Source organism: Buteo buteo, chromosome 22 (assembly GCF_964188355.1).
Source record: "Buteo buteo chromosome 22, bButBut1.hap1.1, whole genome shotgun sequence".
Taxonomy (NCBI): domain Eukaryota; kingdom Metazoa; phylum Chordata; class Aves; order Accipitriformes; family Accipitridae; genus Buteo; species Buteo buteo.
In genome coordinates, this window is record NC_134192.1 from 22,369,222 (window position 1) to 22,384,973 (window position 15,752).

Here is a 15,752-nt window from a genome sequence, read left to right on the forward strand (position 1 = left end):
TATTTTTTGGTGTTTTTAAACATGGATGTTACATTCTACTTCAAGCAACAATTAAAAAAAATAATCTTTTTTTGTTTATTTAAATGTATAAGGCTCATATGGACCTTTCATTAGTTCTCATATCTTCTGTTTAACTGTAAAGCATTTTCCAATAAAAATCTTAAGAGTCATTTCCATGAAAATAGGTTTTCATAAACAGAATTTTACCAATGAGAAAGCAATTTATAGCTATCCAGACTCAGTCAGAAGTGTAATTGATTTATTGAATAAATATTTTTAGTATTTTATTGAATCTACTTTGTGGAAATCCAATTGGCAGAATTATTAATATTGTGAAAGTAATTATCTTGAGCTCATCTTTAAAACCAATATGTATTTTAGAGAGTAAAGATACGTAGTTGCAGTTTTCCATACAGCCATTAACTATACAGCATTTCGTTGTAAGTATACTCCAACCATTAAGTGCCATCAAAAACAAATTTCAAAACTGAATGCAAAGCATTCATTTTACCTTGGCTCTAAGAGTGACCATTTATTGTACTTTGCCTGTACTGATAGATGGACTGCTACCTGTTCTTAGTTGTTTCTCTTTTTATGCACTTAACAATTGGAAATGACAATTGCAGGGATTTTATATGGGGGAGGGAGAAACCTAAGTGTGAGTAGCGTGTGTTCATTTGTTTGGTTTTTTCCTAGAGTATGCATGCATCTGCAGCTGTTATCCTAAGATGCCTCCTTGTGTTCAGGTCTCATTGATCTTGTTACAGCATTTCACACATACGGGGATAATTGATTTAAATCATTCAGGAGTACATATCTTTTATAAGCGTGAGAGTAAATATTAAGAAATTACTATATTTTAAAATTCCATAGATATTTTGGTATTTTTATATCTAAAACAGTAATGAAATAAATAAAGATTTTAATACTTCATGATACAGGTAATATTTTAGCATTCAGAATTTGGGCCTGCTTCTGTTTCCAAGGAAGTGAATGGTATTTTTACCTCAGATACTACTAGACATGTCAATGTTTTACTATCTTCAAATTATAGAAATCTTATTGACAGAAATTGGCATCAATGGGTATTCTGCAATGTCATCAATTTTATGATACTCTCTTTTAAAATACTACATTTCTTCTGAAAGCCATACAGTAATATCAGTCTATGTTGCCATTTCTTATGGAAATCAATCTGGAGTTTTGAGTAAAAATCAATGGAACTGGTCTAAACTGGTTGAGGTAGTACATGCCATTTTGACCCTTTGATCCCTAAACCACAAGCCTGAATAGGTTAGAGACATGTCATTTAGAATGCAAGTTAACAAATTTGTAAATACTTTCATTTGGAATACTGTTTGCAGTTGATAAAGTCCAGGATGTTCTACTTCTCGCTCCCTTAGAAGAACAAAAATCCTAAATAACTCTATAGAAGACAGTCTAGGATGTTTAGGGAAGTTAAGGCCAGTAATATGTACAACTACCGACTCCTGATTTCACATGGACTTTGCAAAAGCCTTTCCCTCAGAATTCTCATCTATTTTTCAACTCCCAAAGGAGTGAGCCTAGTCCTGAAGCCTTACTGCCACTGTCTGCTAGCTCTTGGTCATACTTTTTCACAACTCTGAAGGAGGTTGAACAAAAATATAATGAACCTAATGTTTTTTTGAATAAAAGCAACTATTTCATGAACCTAGCTACAGTATATTCTGTAGTTCTTTATAGGAAGTGGAGGGAAAGGCCTCGTTGGGGACTCGTTCTAGTATTTCACCATTTGTTAAAGAAGCATGACCTGGGGAGTCTAAATCCACTGTAGAATTGAGTCTCTCTGAATCTCAGTGAAAGGAGTACAGAGTGGGATCAGATTCACATATTTAAGAGTAGGTTTTGTTTTTAACCTGACCAATCTTCTGTGTCTCAAAATCATTCTCAGAATGTTCCCTGGGTTTTTTGATAAAGTGAAAAACAGCCACATGAAGAATAACAGTGTCTGTCTTCGTCTTCAGGAGACAACATTGACTTCTCTACTTTTTCTCCTCTTTCTTACTTCCACGTCAAGGTTGATGTGACATACATTGATAACCTACAAAGAATTATGTGATCTTACATAAAATTGCCTTTATATACTTTAGCTTTATTGACTTTCTGATGGAATTACCAGTGACTTGCAGAGGCATAAGGGTGAACAAGCCACAAGTTAAAAGTACAGGTTGAAACACCTGTGATCATTATTATTTAATGCATAATCCTCCTGTAGTTTGAGGTTTTAAAAATTATCCTGACACATATTTATAATGCTGAAACCTTTCAGTACCCCCTGAGACCACTACTGATATCTTTCATTGGTATTATGATGCCATGAATTTTAGGGTATTTTGCACTGAGGAAGACTGTGAAGCAAATACATTTCTTAAGAATTTTTTTCTAGAGGAATGGGTTACCATTTGATTAAATTATACCATCATTATTTTAAATATACTATGACAAGATCATCTGTACTTTTTTGACAAAGTCTATGAATGTAGAATAGAGCATAGTTTTAAATACAAAAATAATTTATGGTCTGTGAGTTCTTTTATATTTTAGACATTGTTTAGTCTTCAAGTAAGGATATAAGCAAAAGAATGAAAGGAAATGGTTGAGAATCAAAAAAAATGTTTTTGCTTAGAATGGTAAGCAAGAATGAGCTTCAGACACCAATATTCTTTACTATTTCAATAATTAAAGTTGACTGAACATACTGTTGTCACTTCAGTGCATCAAGTTTGCCAGGAATTCTGGGTTTGCTAGATATTTTCCGTTAAGAGAAACTTATTTGAATCCACTATCTTGTATTGCAATCCTTTTACATACAAAGTATATGTTAAAAATTCAAATCCCTGGACATAGTGAGAAACAGAAGGCTCTCAAAACTTCAAAGTCTGTCTTTTGGCCAGAGGTGTTATGTATCTGTGCTGCAACTCATCAATTGTCAGTCTTTCTAATAGCAGGCAGTTCAGGGAAATCCTTACAATAGGTTATCTCTTACTCAGTCCATATCTTGGACAGTGGGATCTATTCTGTGATTATTTACAGCTCAAAGCATGTTTTTTTAAAAGTTGCTAGTGTCTTTCTGTGTAGTGGCATGAACATACTTCTATTCATCCCAAGGAAATAAGAAAGAAGACATCATAATTTAATTTAACAAAGACAAATAAGGCTTCTGCTAGAATATATCTTCCCTATTCCTATTTAGGGAATTCCTTGTCATGCAGGAAACCATCTGAAAACAGACTATCAGGAAACTCTGCCATCTGCAAGACTGCAGGGAGCAATTGTTTTCACAAGTCACAGTAACCCTGATCAGAAACAAGATTTTAACTCTTGGCTTACTAGTCCTTCCGGAAGAGGCTACCCACACTAGCCATTATTTAATAGAAGACTGAAAAGCATTGTTTTGGAGCTTGGTTTTGCTGACTTAAATCTTTCTACTTCTTCCACGTAACAGTACTCTCTTGACGTTAATGTACTCTTCAGCATTATTTAATATTGCATCCAATTTCATTGTTTACTTACAGCCTTTTAAGACCACCCGAGAAAGATGTGCACAGTACACAAACAATTGTGTAACAGAGCCTTAAATTCCTGATAATCAACATATATCTACCACTCTACACTTCGTGCCTAGTACCAGAAAGCATAAAGTAAAATGCTAGCTTTTCGGCTTGCACATGTACCCAGGGCTAACAACTACAGTGATGTAAGACAATGAAGAATCACATTGTTGATCTACTTTGTGCTAGGGAGATAAGTTCTTGTTCAGAAGAGTTTTTTTCTCTTCATGTTAACAATAGTTTCCATTAAAAGTTTAGAGATCAAAGGAACCATATAAAATGAATTAACAGTAAAGATTAAGTTACAGTTCCTGTACAGCCAAGTCCTGTTTTTCAAAGATGCCAGGTATCAAGAATTCTAGCTATCACACCACCTGTGATGATCCCTCTGTTGCAAAACACATGCTTTTCATAGTAATTTCAAAGTTATCAGGGAAATAGGAATTACAAAACTTTTATTTATTTTGCTAGGGACAGTATAAGGCCTTCGTAGTCTTGATTGCTCATCTGTTTTGACATGATATAAACTCAGTAAAAAAGAAACTGCTTTCACCAACATATTTTGCAGATCTGAACTCTTCATAATTGTCAATACTGATAAATTCACACAATATAGATCTACTAGTAGAATGCACAGTTTTTACTGTAGCAACAATAACATGGAATACATAATTAAATATCAGCTGTATCAATACACGTAGTATTGAAATATAAAAAGTTATTAGTAATTTTGAAAATCTTTAGGAGTGCAATGTCTATGTGGAGTTCCAATTTATTCATGGATTTTTTGAATGATACCTTCATCTGAATGCACTACCACTTAAGTTCATTCACCTACCAATTTGTTTAACATCCCTTATCTGGTCAAACAAGTCCAGACTCAGGTAGAACCTTACTATTTAGAATCTCTTTCTTAAGAACATTTTGAAGTGCCATCACACAGTACCTATGTATCAGTTTTTCTGTACAATTTGATTACATTTTATTGAAAAAAAAAAGTACATATGTAATACTTCTAGATTTGACTTCTTTTGAAACATTTTTCCACCTTTTAAAAAGATTACAATAGCTTCGATGAAAAGTTCAGACTGAAAAAAGCAAATGAAAAACCCCAAGCACTAAAGCACAAAATAGAAAAGAATTGCACTGACATATGAAATGTGTTAAAATTCTTCTTTGAATCAGTCATTTAGACATAGAAAGATAATGATGATGATTATGATGACAATAATTATAATCAACTAAAATTTAAATTCATCCATTTTCTTCTATGCAAATACCAATTATATTTCTTTTCTTTAAAATGAATGTGACCATTTTAAGTAGTTATTCTTGCAAATCTTCCTAATAATCTGCCTCAACATTTACAACGGCATAGCATTCTTCTGAAATGAGGGAAAAAATTCTGTCTCTTCTGGCTTAACTGAAGGGTCGATATAAGGGTCTATATAAGATTTGTAGAATTATTATTCATATAACACCCTCAGATTGTAAGGAGCTATGGCCTATTCTTTCCTTTTATTTACTTAAACAGAGGAGGCAGTGCCACTGATAAGGTGCAAAATAGATACAAAAAAGGGGAGTGAACATTGTGTTCCCATTAGTTCTACTTTAAGAGTTTGTGAGTTGTTTTAGGTACACAGCAGAAGTGAAGTATAATGGCTCAAAGTCTTCCTCCCTCTCCTTAGAGAGTCCGTGATGCAGATTGCTCTGACAGAGATGGTTATAGTTCTAGGAACAGTCAGATGTTGGGAACAATGAGCAATTCTGCTATTAGAGAAATTACCTTATCAAAGAACTGTATTGTATGTATTGCATGTATCTGTGATGTAAACGTCTGCTAAGACTGACAACCACAAAGCCTAGATCTTACCCTAAAAAAGATGATGCTAAGACTAAACAACAAAAAAGTCTTCTAATTAATACTATGCATTATAATTTGTTACATTCAAACCCAAGATTCTCACTCAGACTACAACCAGATTTGACCTCCTGTTGTTTTTGGTTTATACATTATCACTTTAAAGAATGCATAAACTGGAGAACACCCTATTACCAAGGCAATAGTGTTGAAATCTAGGTTTCAGATACGCTAAAATGCTCAATTGCATTGTCCCCTGAAAACAGATTAAAATGCAAACATCTTAAAAAAAACATTGAATACTTTAATATAGCTGACCCACATAATGTTTACAGTAGGAACATTCTTTTCCTAGACATATACAGTTTAATTAAAGTTTAATAAGTACAATGTGGATGTCTTATTTTCTGCACAAGAAAAGCTAGCATTTAAATGGAGTGTACTATGTTTGGATTAATGAAAAATGGATGTTAAATCATAAGCGTCCTTTCTGAATGCTCAAAAGCATTACTACATGTAGTCTGGCACCAGTTTACAACTTTTGAAAGAAGAACAAGACCTATTCTCATTTCTGTGAGGCAAGCTGAGCATAATCTCACTTCAAATTTCCTAAAAATTTCAGTGGACTGCTATTGCTACTGGCTTTAAAATCCTAAACAGAATATTTTAAATACAAAACTTTATTTAACTGTAATGTTGTGAGGGAAATGCTTAATAAGGAAGCCTTTGCTGTATATGGCTTTGGTCAATTTACTTACTAAAACCAAGAGGTGATCACACATATTCCTGTTCCTTACAAACAAGACTGATTGCTGTAGAAGCTGATGGCTTTCTTTTTAGTCACAGCCTCTTTACAACTAAAATTTCTCCTCCAATCACCCTCCTACAAGTGACAGATATTTTCATATTTGCCCTTTCAAAGGGAAATAGAGTAAGAGGGCCTGGCAGCTCCTCCACTGGCTGAATGTAGCCTCAGATAACATTAATAAGTTTTCACCACTGCAGCTGTAAATCCTGAACTAAATCTCTGCTCTTAATACAGAGCTCTAAGTGGAGCACTGACAGACCTCGTGCATTGGAACTGAGGCAAATTCAGCCTCAAACACAGACTTTCTCAAAGTGAGAATAACGTTTGCTCTATCATTTTTATTCACCTGCTTACCTAATTTAAATTTTAGTTGTTATACTTAATTTCATTTTTTTCCTTACTCTTATCACTGATAGCTTGCTTTACCTGAAAATTGGTCCCTCACTGTTATTCACTCCTAACTTTTAGATGTGTCTTGGATACAGTTTCATGTTTGAGTCCTTGGTGGTAAGTGTGTCTTCACAAGAATCCAAGCCTGCAAGAACTTATTTCATCTGAGGCCTTTATAGTCTTTTGTTTATAGTTTCTCTGGTGAAGTCTAGGTAAAAATACTGCATATGAGAAACATCAATTCACTTAGCTTTATGGACTACTTTAAACCCTTTAATTGTATGATAATATTTATAGTGAGTTTCCTAAGGGAGCTTTATCAGTTTCAGAACTTAAAGTCTTGGTTTATCCTCTCTGTTCTTTTCACCCATGTGTCATTTATGATTTTCAAGACTGGAGAATACTACTGCTTAAAAAAACACCCGAGAATCTTGCACTTGTCATTCTCCTCAAATAAGGAACCACAGCCTTCCACTCTGTGGTTGGTTGGTGTTTTTTTTGTTCACATGCTATATTAGCCATCTCCCAGACCAATTGCTGGTTTTTTTCAGTATTTGTATGGGTGTATTTGTGTATGTATTTTTAAATATGTATATACAGTTAAATGAGATAATTGCTCTTATTTCATGTTTAAAGCAATATACATTTCACCTTTAACTGTAATTATTGTTTGTTAATCAATCAGAAAAGACCATGATGTAGAGGCTAAACTTTGCATGGTAAAACTTCTGTTGACTGTAATGAAGTAGGAGTATGCCCTAATGGCTAAGGAATCCGTACTCATAAATTGGCAACAAGTCAAAACAGATGAATAAAAGAAATGCAATATACAAAAGAACAGGAATATTTCCAGAGAAAAGAGATTAGTTTCTTACATAAGCTACAGTCTCCAGATGTGTTGGAAAAGGTACATTTTTCCTAAACCCTGAGAACACAAGTCGGAAAACCTCTTACTATGCAATAAAAACTGCTTCAAATAATATTGCAAATTAAATAAGGCAGTAACTGAATACCATTAGACACACTTGTCCATATTGACTAATCTTGATTTATTGCACAACTTTATATAGCAGTCCTATATATCCAATCAGTTTCTTTTGCTGTTGTTTACTGGCAATTTCTGAAATATAATTGACCAAGACTTTTAGATGCCAGACTGTACAAATAATGGAATTGCTAGGACACAGAGCATTAAACTCTGCTGTGTAACATCCTGTTCTATAATGGTATAATTTCAGTAATTCTTCCCAATTTATATTGATGTTATTGATATCAAATTGTGTTCTAACTATGCCATTTTCAGCAGATGGGAAGGAACAGAAGACATTGGTTATTAAAATAATATTTTAAAACCGCCAAGTTACCACTTAGAACATGTAATTAAGCTATACAAACATACCTTGACACATATACAAAATGAATATATTCTATCAGTGTTTATAATTTAAATCCTACTAGCATAAGTAAGGTTCAACTGCGTATGTCTGGGTACATTTGAGTTCTGTTGCTTGCTTTCTCTTTTAAGTTACCCTGCATTAGTCCACAGTGTTTCTAGATCACCTTTTTGGCTTTGATATCAGTCTCTTCATTGATGCTAGGCAGGCACTGACTGCTGCCTATTCCTATATGTCTGCAGTGTGGATATTCCATACTTGAAAATTATTTTGACATCAGTGTAGGAAAGCATTTTCAAAGGTAACTGAGTTTGCCATCTTATTGGCCAGTCTTGAATTTGGGAGTTCTAATACTTTGAAGAACCATTTAAATTTTCACTTACAGAATGATGACACAACAGTGATTAAGTTGCATATTCTTCTATTCATTTGAATAGGAAGAACTGGTAATCTATATGTAGTGTAAAGTCTGAAATAAAAGTGTTAAAAAGTGATATGCAAACTTCTGCCAGAAATACCACTGTGTCTTCTCAAGGACCTCGTAGATATGGTAAAGAACACTTTTCAGTCCACTGTGGAAGTGAAAGAAACTTCTGAAAAGGAACACATTCCTTTAAAAATCTGCAGTATATAAACCCAAAACATAGTCACAAACTCCTGATTACTTTTTTCTCACAATGTATGAAGAAATTTTAGTCCTCTGCTTAAGTATATTGACATTATTTCAGTTTCAGTAATTATTTACACCACTCTGACTCTGTCTCAGTAGTCCTAAAAAGTACACTTTTTCATCAAGGAAAAAAAGATGCAGAATGAAAATTAGGAAGGTAAAAAGCTGGTTTACAAGATGCCTAAATGCTTAAATAAACCCAGCCTACTATAAAAAAAGTTACAGCAATAATAATTCATGTGCTATACCAAATTATTTTAGCTACTGTTACAGAGCACTGAGACAAGTAATCTAACAAAATAAGAAACTGAATTGACACCGTATATTGCATATGATGCACTAAAACCATGGGTTTAGGTCAATGTAAATCAAGATACAGTCTGATTCTACCAGTAGTTCTCCAGGTCTCCAATTCCTAAAGTAAGTTTTCCTCCGCATGTCTTTAAGAGACAAGCAGTAAAAACTGCAGCATGTTAGTCATCATCCTAAGTTCATTGGCTATTTTAAGCATTAAAGATTAGCCTGTAGCATAAAAAATGACTGAACTTTGGGCTACTGCAAAGACTATCTCCTTCATCCTGCACATTTGTAGTTTTAGGAAGCCTGTAAAACTCATAGGCAATCCTTAATGAAGCTGTAGTGAAGCCTTCTTTCCATATTCTGCCAGTTATGCTGGGCAGAACAGGCTGATCAAAGCTACAATCCTGTTTTTTTCTCCTCTGTGCTCACTTTGTACAAGAAAGTGTTGACTGCAATGAGAGACCTACAGAATTTTTGCAGTGTGTCATTAATTAAAGATTGGAAAAATGGACTTCTTGCCTTGCATGCTTACAGAAGTAGAGTGAAATGTAATTCTCTTTCCCCATCTCGCTAAACAATCCTATAATTTACTTACATCTTGGTAATCAGAAGGGCAACTTCAAAATTAGTTTCAGTGCTCCTTAGGTAGAGAATGTGGATTTAATTACTCGGGGTTTTTAAATTGTGTTTAGTTCACTGATCTACCAAGACCAGGATTACTGTATCAAAAGAGTATTCATACCATCCATGGGAATTAAGTGTCTACATACGATTGAGAATGTGCAGTTTAGGGTCTAATGCCACTTATGAAACACAAGTAATGTGTTTTATAGGCATGATTGGGACTTACTGCTGCAAGCCGTGACAGGAAGAAAGAAAAATTCAGATAGTGGTGACAAAGAAGTTAGAATAAAGGTGTATCAGAGTTTAGAATAGATTTGGAAAAAAATAATTTTTTTGCAAACATGCTTGAATGTAGAGTGGCTGTTTCTGTAGTTAATGAACAATCTAGTTTGTGCATGCTTGAGTGACTGACAGTTGCGTAACAGCAAACTCTATATGACAACCATGCATAACTTCAGCAACACACAAACATTTTCTTGCTGCCTGAACTAATGAGCCATTTAGTTGGGATAAATCAGGTTATTCAATAGATGTTTCAAGCAGCTAATAGGCCCGATCCTGCTGCTGATCCTTATTCAAACTGGTACTCAAGTAGAATTAAATTCTGTATCCATTGAGTGAATAATAGAATGAATAATGAGATTTCACACGTGAAGTCACTGCAGGATAAAGAGACTACATAACTTAAAAAAAAAAATAAAATTCATCATAGTGAATACAAAGTATTTTCTGTTTTGTTTTGGAGGAAGAAATTTTTGATCAAATGATCCGAGACTAGATCTTGAGATAACTAGAAAACTCCATAATTCTAATGCTGATTCTTCCTGATTTTCTCTTGGGCTCCGGTGTTTCTACCTGGGAAAATAAAACCACTTACATAGTTTATGAGGTTTTGCTAAGATTACTATACTTCCGAAAAGTATTTTGATAAAGTTAGATATTAACTACACAGACATTAAAGTAACAAAGGTAGTTCTATAAATATGTGAAAATCCCAAGTAAAAGTTACAAAGCAAAACCCTGTGTTTTTATGAGAGATATTTTGCTTGAAGTCAAAGTAGGAAAAGTTGCTTACAGAAAAAGTACTTAGAACTGCTAAAAGTAGAATCTTAAACTTGATCTTTGCATGTGTCTTTCTGAACTGTTATTGCTAAAAATGCTGTATAAATCCTTTGCAATGTATAGGATTGTCAATTATTTCATAAAACATAAAAACCCAAATGTATTTAATGCAAATGGTTAAAAAAATTGCATTCAGTCTTGTCAGTATGCATTTTTGAATGCATTTTGGCAATTCTAATTGATGAGACCTAGTTTAACAAAATATAGGGAAATTCTGTAATCAGGCCACAGGATGTGCAGTTTAATTATGTTGGTGTGCATTTCTATTTGTTTCTAATGTAGAGGATCTATTGGTAAAATGAATGCCCATTTTGTGGTCTGTTATGCAGAAAATGTTTAATCCAGTGTTTGATTTACTCTGTTAAATCTTCTTTATTGAATGTGCTTATTCATCCATGCAGAATTGGGTATGCTGCTTTCTGTTACTATGACATTGCAATTAAATAGCTAAAGAGAAAAACACGGTAAGACATTTTCTCAAGGTCCATGAAATTCTCATAAAAATTATTCATACTTACATATTTTACTTCTACGTTTGCTGATATTAAAACTGTAAAGTACAGAGAAATATTTTTGTGTTGTACGGGGCTGGCAAACCTTGCAGTTAAAGATCCTGAATAATCATTTTTGTCAAATAAATAGTACTAAGAAGAATTTCTGGTCCAGTGGATAATGACTGTCATCATGAAATAGGATTGCACTGATTGCATCTTATGAATGAAGCTAAGAGGAACTCACAGAACCAAACAACAGCATTTTGTGGTGGGATAAATACTTAAGCACTTGAGAAACAGTAAGACATTGACAGTGAAATAGCTCTGTTCTGGTGCAGTCCTAGAATTATACTAAACAATAACAAAAGGTTTTCAAAGTGAAATTCTATTTTCATGAGTATGCCCTCCCTCAGTAAGAAAAGGATGTGCATGGAGAATTTGTCTTATCTCATCTAACCAATATAGTGATGCTTTGTTCCTCAGCTCAAGACATTTAGGTCAGGATGATCCAGCATTGTGAGAATTCTGGAGCTAAATTTCTGTTGTTACAGGTTAAAAAGTAGGAACGATAGCTTCATTAACAGAATTGCACTATGGAAGCTGCAGAATGGATTTTTGTTTATTTTTTATTTAAATCTCTATGGGACAGTTGAAAGCATACATATAAGGAACATAAGATTTCATCTTGCTACTTTTATATCTGAATCCATAACTACTGATTTTCTCTGTTATGTATTTCTTAGCATGGCAATCAAGTACTGATGTTTAAATCTATGTATTTTTTGTTCTTGCGTTGTTTGATGTTTCCTGCTAGACTATTTTCTGTGCTGTACTCTGTTCTAGCACGTCTGGCAGTACCGCAGGGTAAGGTGGTCTCTGGTTTCCATTAGTTGCTTTATACTATTTTCAGTATTCTTTTTCTATGTGAACAAGGAGCTTGTAATAAGGTGTTAACAGGCTGCTAGCTGGTTTATTGTTATTATTGATTTAAGGTGTTAAGACTTTAATATAATCATACACAATGAATAATATTAGGAGATTAGTTTAAAGCCATATAAGCCATTAAATGCAAAATAAAAAGCAAAACTTTCTAGAAATTTCCAGTCTATTCTGGCACAGGTATTCTGTGCTAGGTTATTTTGCCTACAGTGCTGTATCTGGCTTTTTCAAATATGTTTTTTTATTTTTGCTATTCTTTTCACTCAGACTGTTAATACAGGAGGGGCTAACTCTGAAACAGTAGGTTCTGTATTTCACCCCCGATTCCCCCTTCTTTTCTTTGCAAGGTGAAGGAAGAGGCAGAGCAAGGCGGAAGTGTGACTTAAGGCTTCAGAGGAAAGAGAGAGAGTTAATATTAATTAATGGGTTGAGAAAAATAGAGAGGTTTTAGAATGCCGAGAATGAAGTACAATCCAACGTATAATACAGCTGTTAATTAACAAGGAAGGACGTGAGATTAATGACTAGAAATAGATGAACTAACACCCTTTCTTTTAAAATCTGTCTTCAACATGGTGGATAAAGGAAAGAAATGATCATAGCTGGGGAGTAAGGGGACTTTTTTAAAATAATAATGGAAATATTTTCTTGGATATATTAATGAAGTGCAGCGATCGATGAGATTGAACAGACAATAGAAATGGTTTTGGAAACACTGCATATGCAGGGGGAAATAACAAAAAAGAAATTGGTTGCGAGTTACTGAAGAAACTGGTCATCTAAGAAACTTCAGTGGAATCGACACATAAATTGTACAAAAAATACAGGTGTTTGCATTGAAGTATTTTGCATTTTAAGTACGTAGGTGGAATGCAGTCACGTTATCGTATTTCAAGAGTTTACCGACTGATGCTGCGAGCTCGTATGCATTCACCGCTGTTCCCCACAATATTCCTGTACCCAAGTCAAGGGCTCGTTCCCTGGATCAGCAGAGCACTAGACGGGTAAGAAACGGGGTGGGTGCTCAGACGGAGAGAGGATGACGATGGGTCACGCTGGCTGCCCGTGAGGAGTGGAGCACCGCGGCAGTCGGTCCTCCCGCTTCACACCTCCACCAGGGACCCGGCGGAGGGGACGAGCTCTGCGTGTGCTGTGTCGGACGGACCCTCGGTGCGACCTGCACGCCAGCCGCCGGTCAGAAAGATGGAGCCGGGCTGGAGGAGTGGGACAACGGGGACCACAGGGGACGGAGGCAAAGCCTGGCGCTTGGATGCGAGGGAGCAGCGAGGGCGGCCGCAGGTGGGGATGAGACCCAGGGCAGGGGCGGTTGTTTTTCACACAAGTGTCTTGTGAAGAGCCGGCCGGAACAGAGGCAGGCTGGCGTTTCCCGCATGCTTGACAGAAGGGCTGTAAAGAGAGAGCTCTGTGAGCCCGCAGTGAGATGGAAGCTACGAGAGAGATGCTGGGGAGGAGTTCCTTCGCGCCCAGAACTACATCTCCCAGCAGCCCCCGCGAGCGGCGGCCGGAAGTGTCTGCCGGCGGCACCCTCCGTTTCCGCCAGCGCCGGCCACGTGACGGTGCCCCTCCCAAGATGGCGGACAACCTGCCCTCTGAGTTTGATGTGGTGGTGATAGGGACCGGTAGGAGACTGCGGCTGCTGTGGCGGGGGCCGGGCGGGTGGTGCCGGGGTGTCGGTGCTCGAGAGGGGGCAGCGGGGAGGCGCGGGGCAGAGCTGGCGGCTGAGGGCGGGCGGGCGGCAGCGGCGGCGGCTGGGGGGGGGTCTTGGGGCTGCGTGTGGCCGCCGAGGGTACCTGCCAAGGGTACCTGCGTGGACAGCGCTGCGCCGCTCTCCCGGGGACTCGCAGGCCGCTCTAGGGTTGCTAGTAAGACGTCAGTGTCAAGGTTTGCTTAGAAATAGAGGCGGCGCGGAGGTACGTGTGGTGCGGGGCTTGAACTGGGAGGGGGACTTCCAGGAACCCCGTCCCTCTGAGCAGGGAGCCGGTCAGGCGCACCTCCTGCCCCTGCACACCGGAGATCAAGCCCCCCTTTGGTACTTCGTAAAGCCTTCTCTGACTCTGCCACCCTCGGCAGCCCGCTTTCCTGAAATACCTTCCTGCTGGTCGAGTTTACTTGTATGCACTGGGAATAGTTCTGAGGAGCTAAATTCCATGTTCTTGAAGTATGTATATGGTATATGCCAATAATATTTTTTTTTATTTATGCTATAATACAAGAACTTTTAAAAGTTTTTTCTGATCTCTACTCCTGTTTACAAATAATGCAAAACTTTTTTTTTTTTTTGGAGTCCTCCTCATTAAAGTGTATTTCTCAGTATATGAACAAACATAAAGTTGAATGATTGTACATATCAGAGATTTAACTCTGAACTTTCTGGAACTGCCTACACTTTCTATACCCTGTACAAGTTCATCCTGTTGCCTGTGAAGATGAATAATGACGCAGATCTTGAGTGTCTCACTGAAACATACCACAACACTGTAACTACAAGACAAATTCTGAAATATTCCTTCAGAAGTAAGATATTTGCTGCTTGCATTTCGTAATAATCTTTAAGTATTGAAATAGATTTGTGTTTTGTAGAACCCAGTGACAGTGGCCTGGTTCAAACAGGTCTTGATAAGCCCCCCACCTTAAATTCAGCGTTGAGCTAGTCTTAAAATGTTCAAAATACATTACCGTTTATAGGTCCCACATTTACAATCAAATTTTTTTTGCATTTATGAAGAGCACCCATGATCAGCTCAGGATGTTGATTGGCGCACAAAAGGGAAGACAGTGTTACTGTTTCCCATGTGAAACAAGGAACTATGTTTTTGGAGTTCATTAATCTGTCAAATTGTGTCCTTCAGATTTAAAATTACTTTTCTAGCAATTTGAAATAGAATGGGTGAGTTTCTTAATGTAATTGCTGTTTTCAACGTTTACCAAAAAAAGGAATCCCCTTACAGTGTATGTGTAGTTGCTCAAACGATTTCTGATTTAGTTCTAGAGTTTGTGAGAGATTATAAACACACATTGTCCCCGTTGTTGACCGTCTCTACTAAAAATGCAAAATTGAAATTCTTGAGCAAATTAAGAGATCACTTCTCTGTTCTTAGCCCTGTTGTACAGAGTGGGAGCCCTACTAATGAATTTGATATTTTCACATGTGTTCAGATTTATGAATATTTTGAGTGTATGAGAAGAATGGTAAATAACGAAAGGCTAAAGTACCAAGCTAAAGAGTGAAATTTTAAGTATTGTGTAACTTCTGTGGGTTTTGAGGGTAATTCATTCTTTACTGCTGTGAGAAAATTAGTATTTATGTAGATGATGCGGTGATGTAGAAGATTAAGGGAAACTCGGAGGTTTATAAAATTAATATTAATGCTTGGCTATTTAGCTATTCTAGCTACTAAGGAAACTAGGAGGTGAAAATAGTAGGAGTAGGAGTAGCTATTCTAGCTACTAAGGAAGCTAGTGAAGGTGTTACCTCTTTAAAAGAGCTGATTATAACTTACATAAATAAGACTTCATCTTTTCATGATTCCAGTGGA

At 36.4% G+C, this 15,752-nt stretch overlaps 1 protein-coding gene across 1 annotated transcript in view; it reads left to right on the top strand.

Annotated features, from left to right (window-relative positions):
* Positions 1-13,767: 13,767 nt before the first annotated feature.
* The window catches only part of CHM (CHM Rab escort protein), a 73,223-nt gene continuing 71,238 nt past the window's right edge, over positions 13,768-15,752 (top strand). Inside the window, exon 1 of the mRNA XM_075053648.1 lies at positions 13,768-13,835. Coding sequence (XP_074909749.1) covers positions 13,787-13,835 — 49 coding nt within the window. The 5' untranslated portion in view covers positions 13,768-13,786. The remainder of the gene's footprint in view (positions 13,836-15,752) is intronic.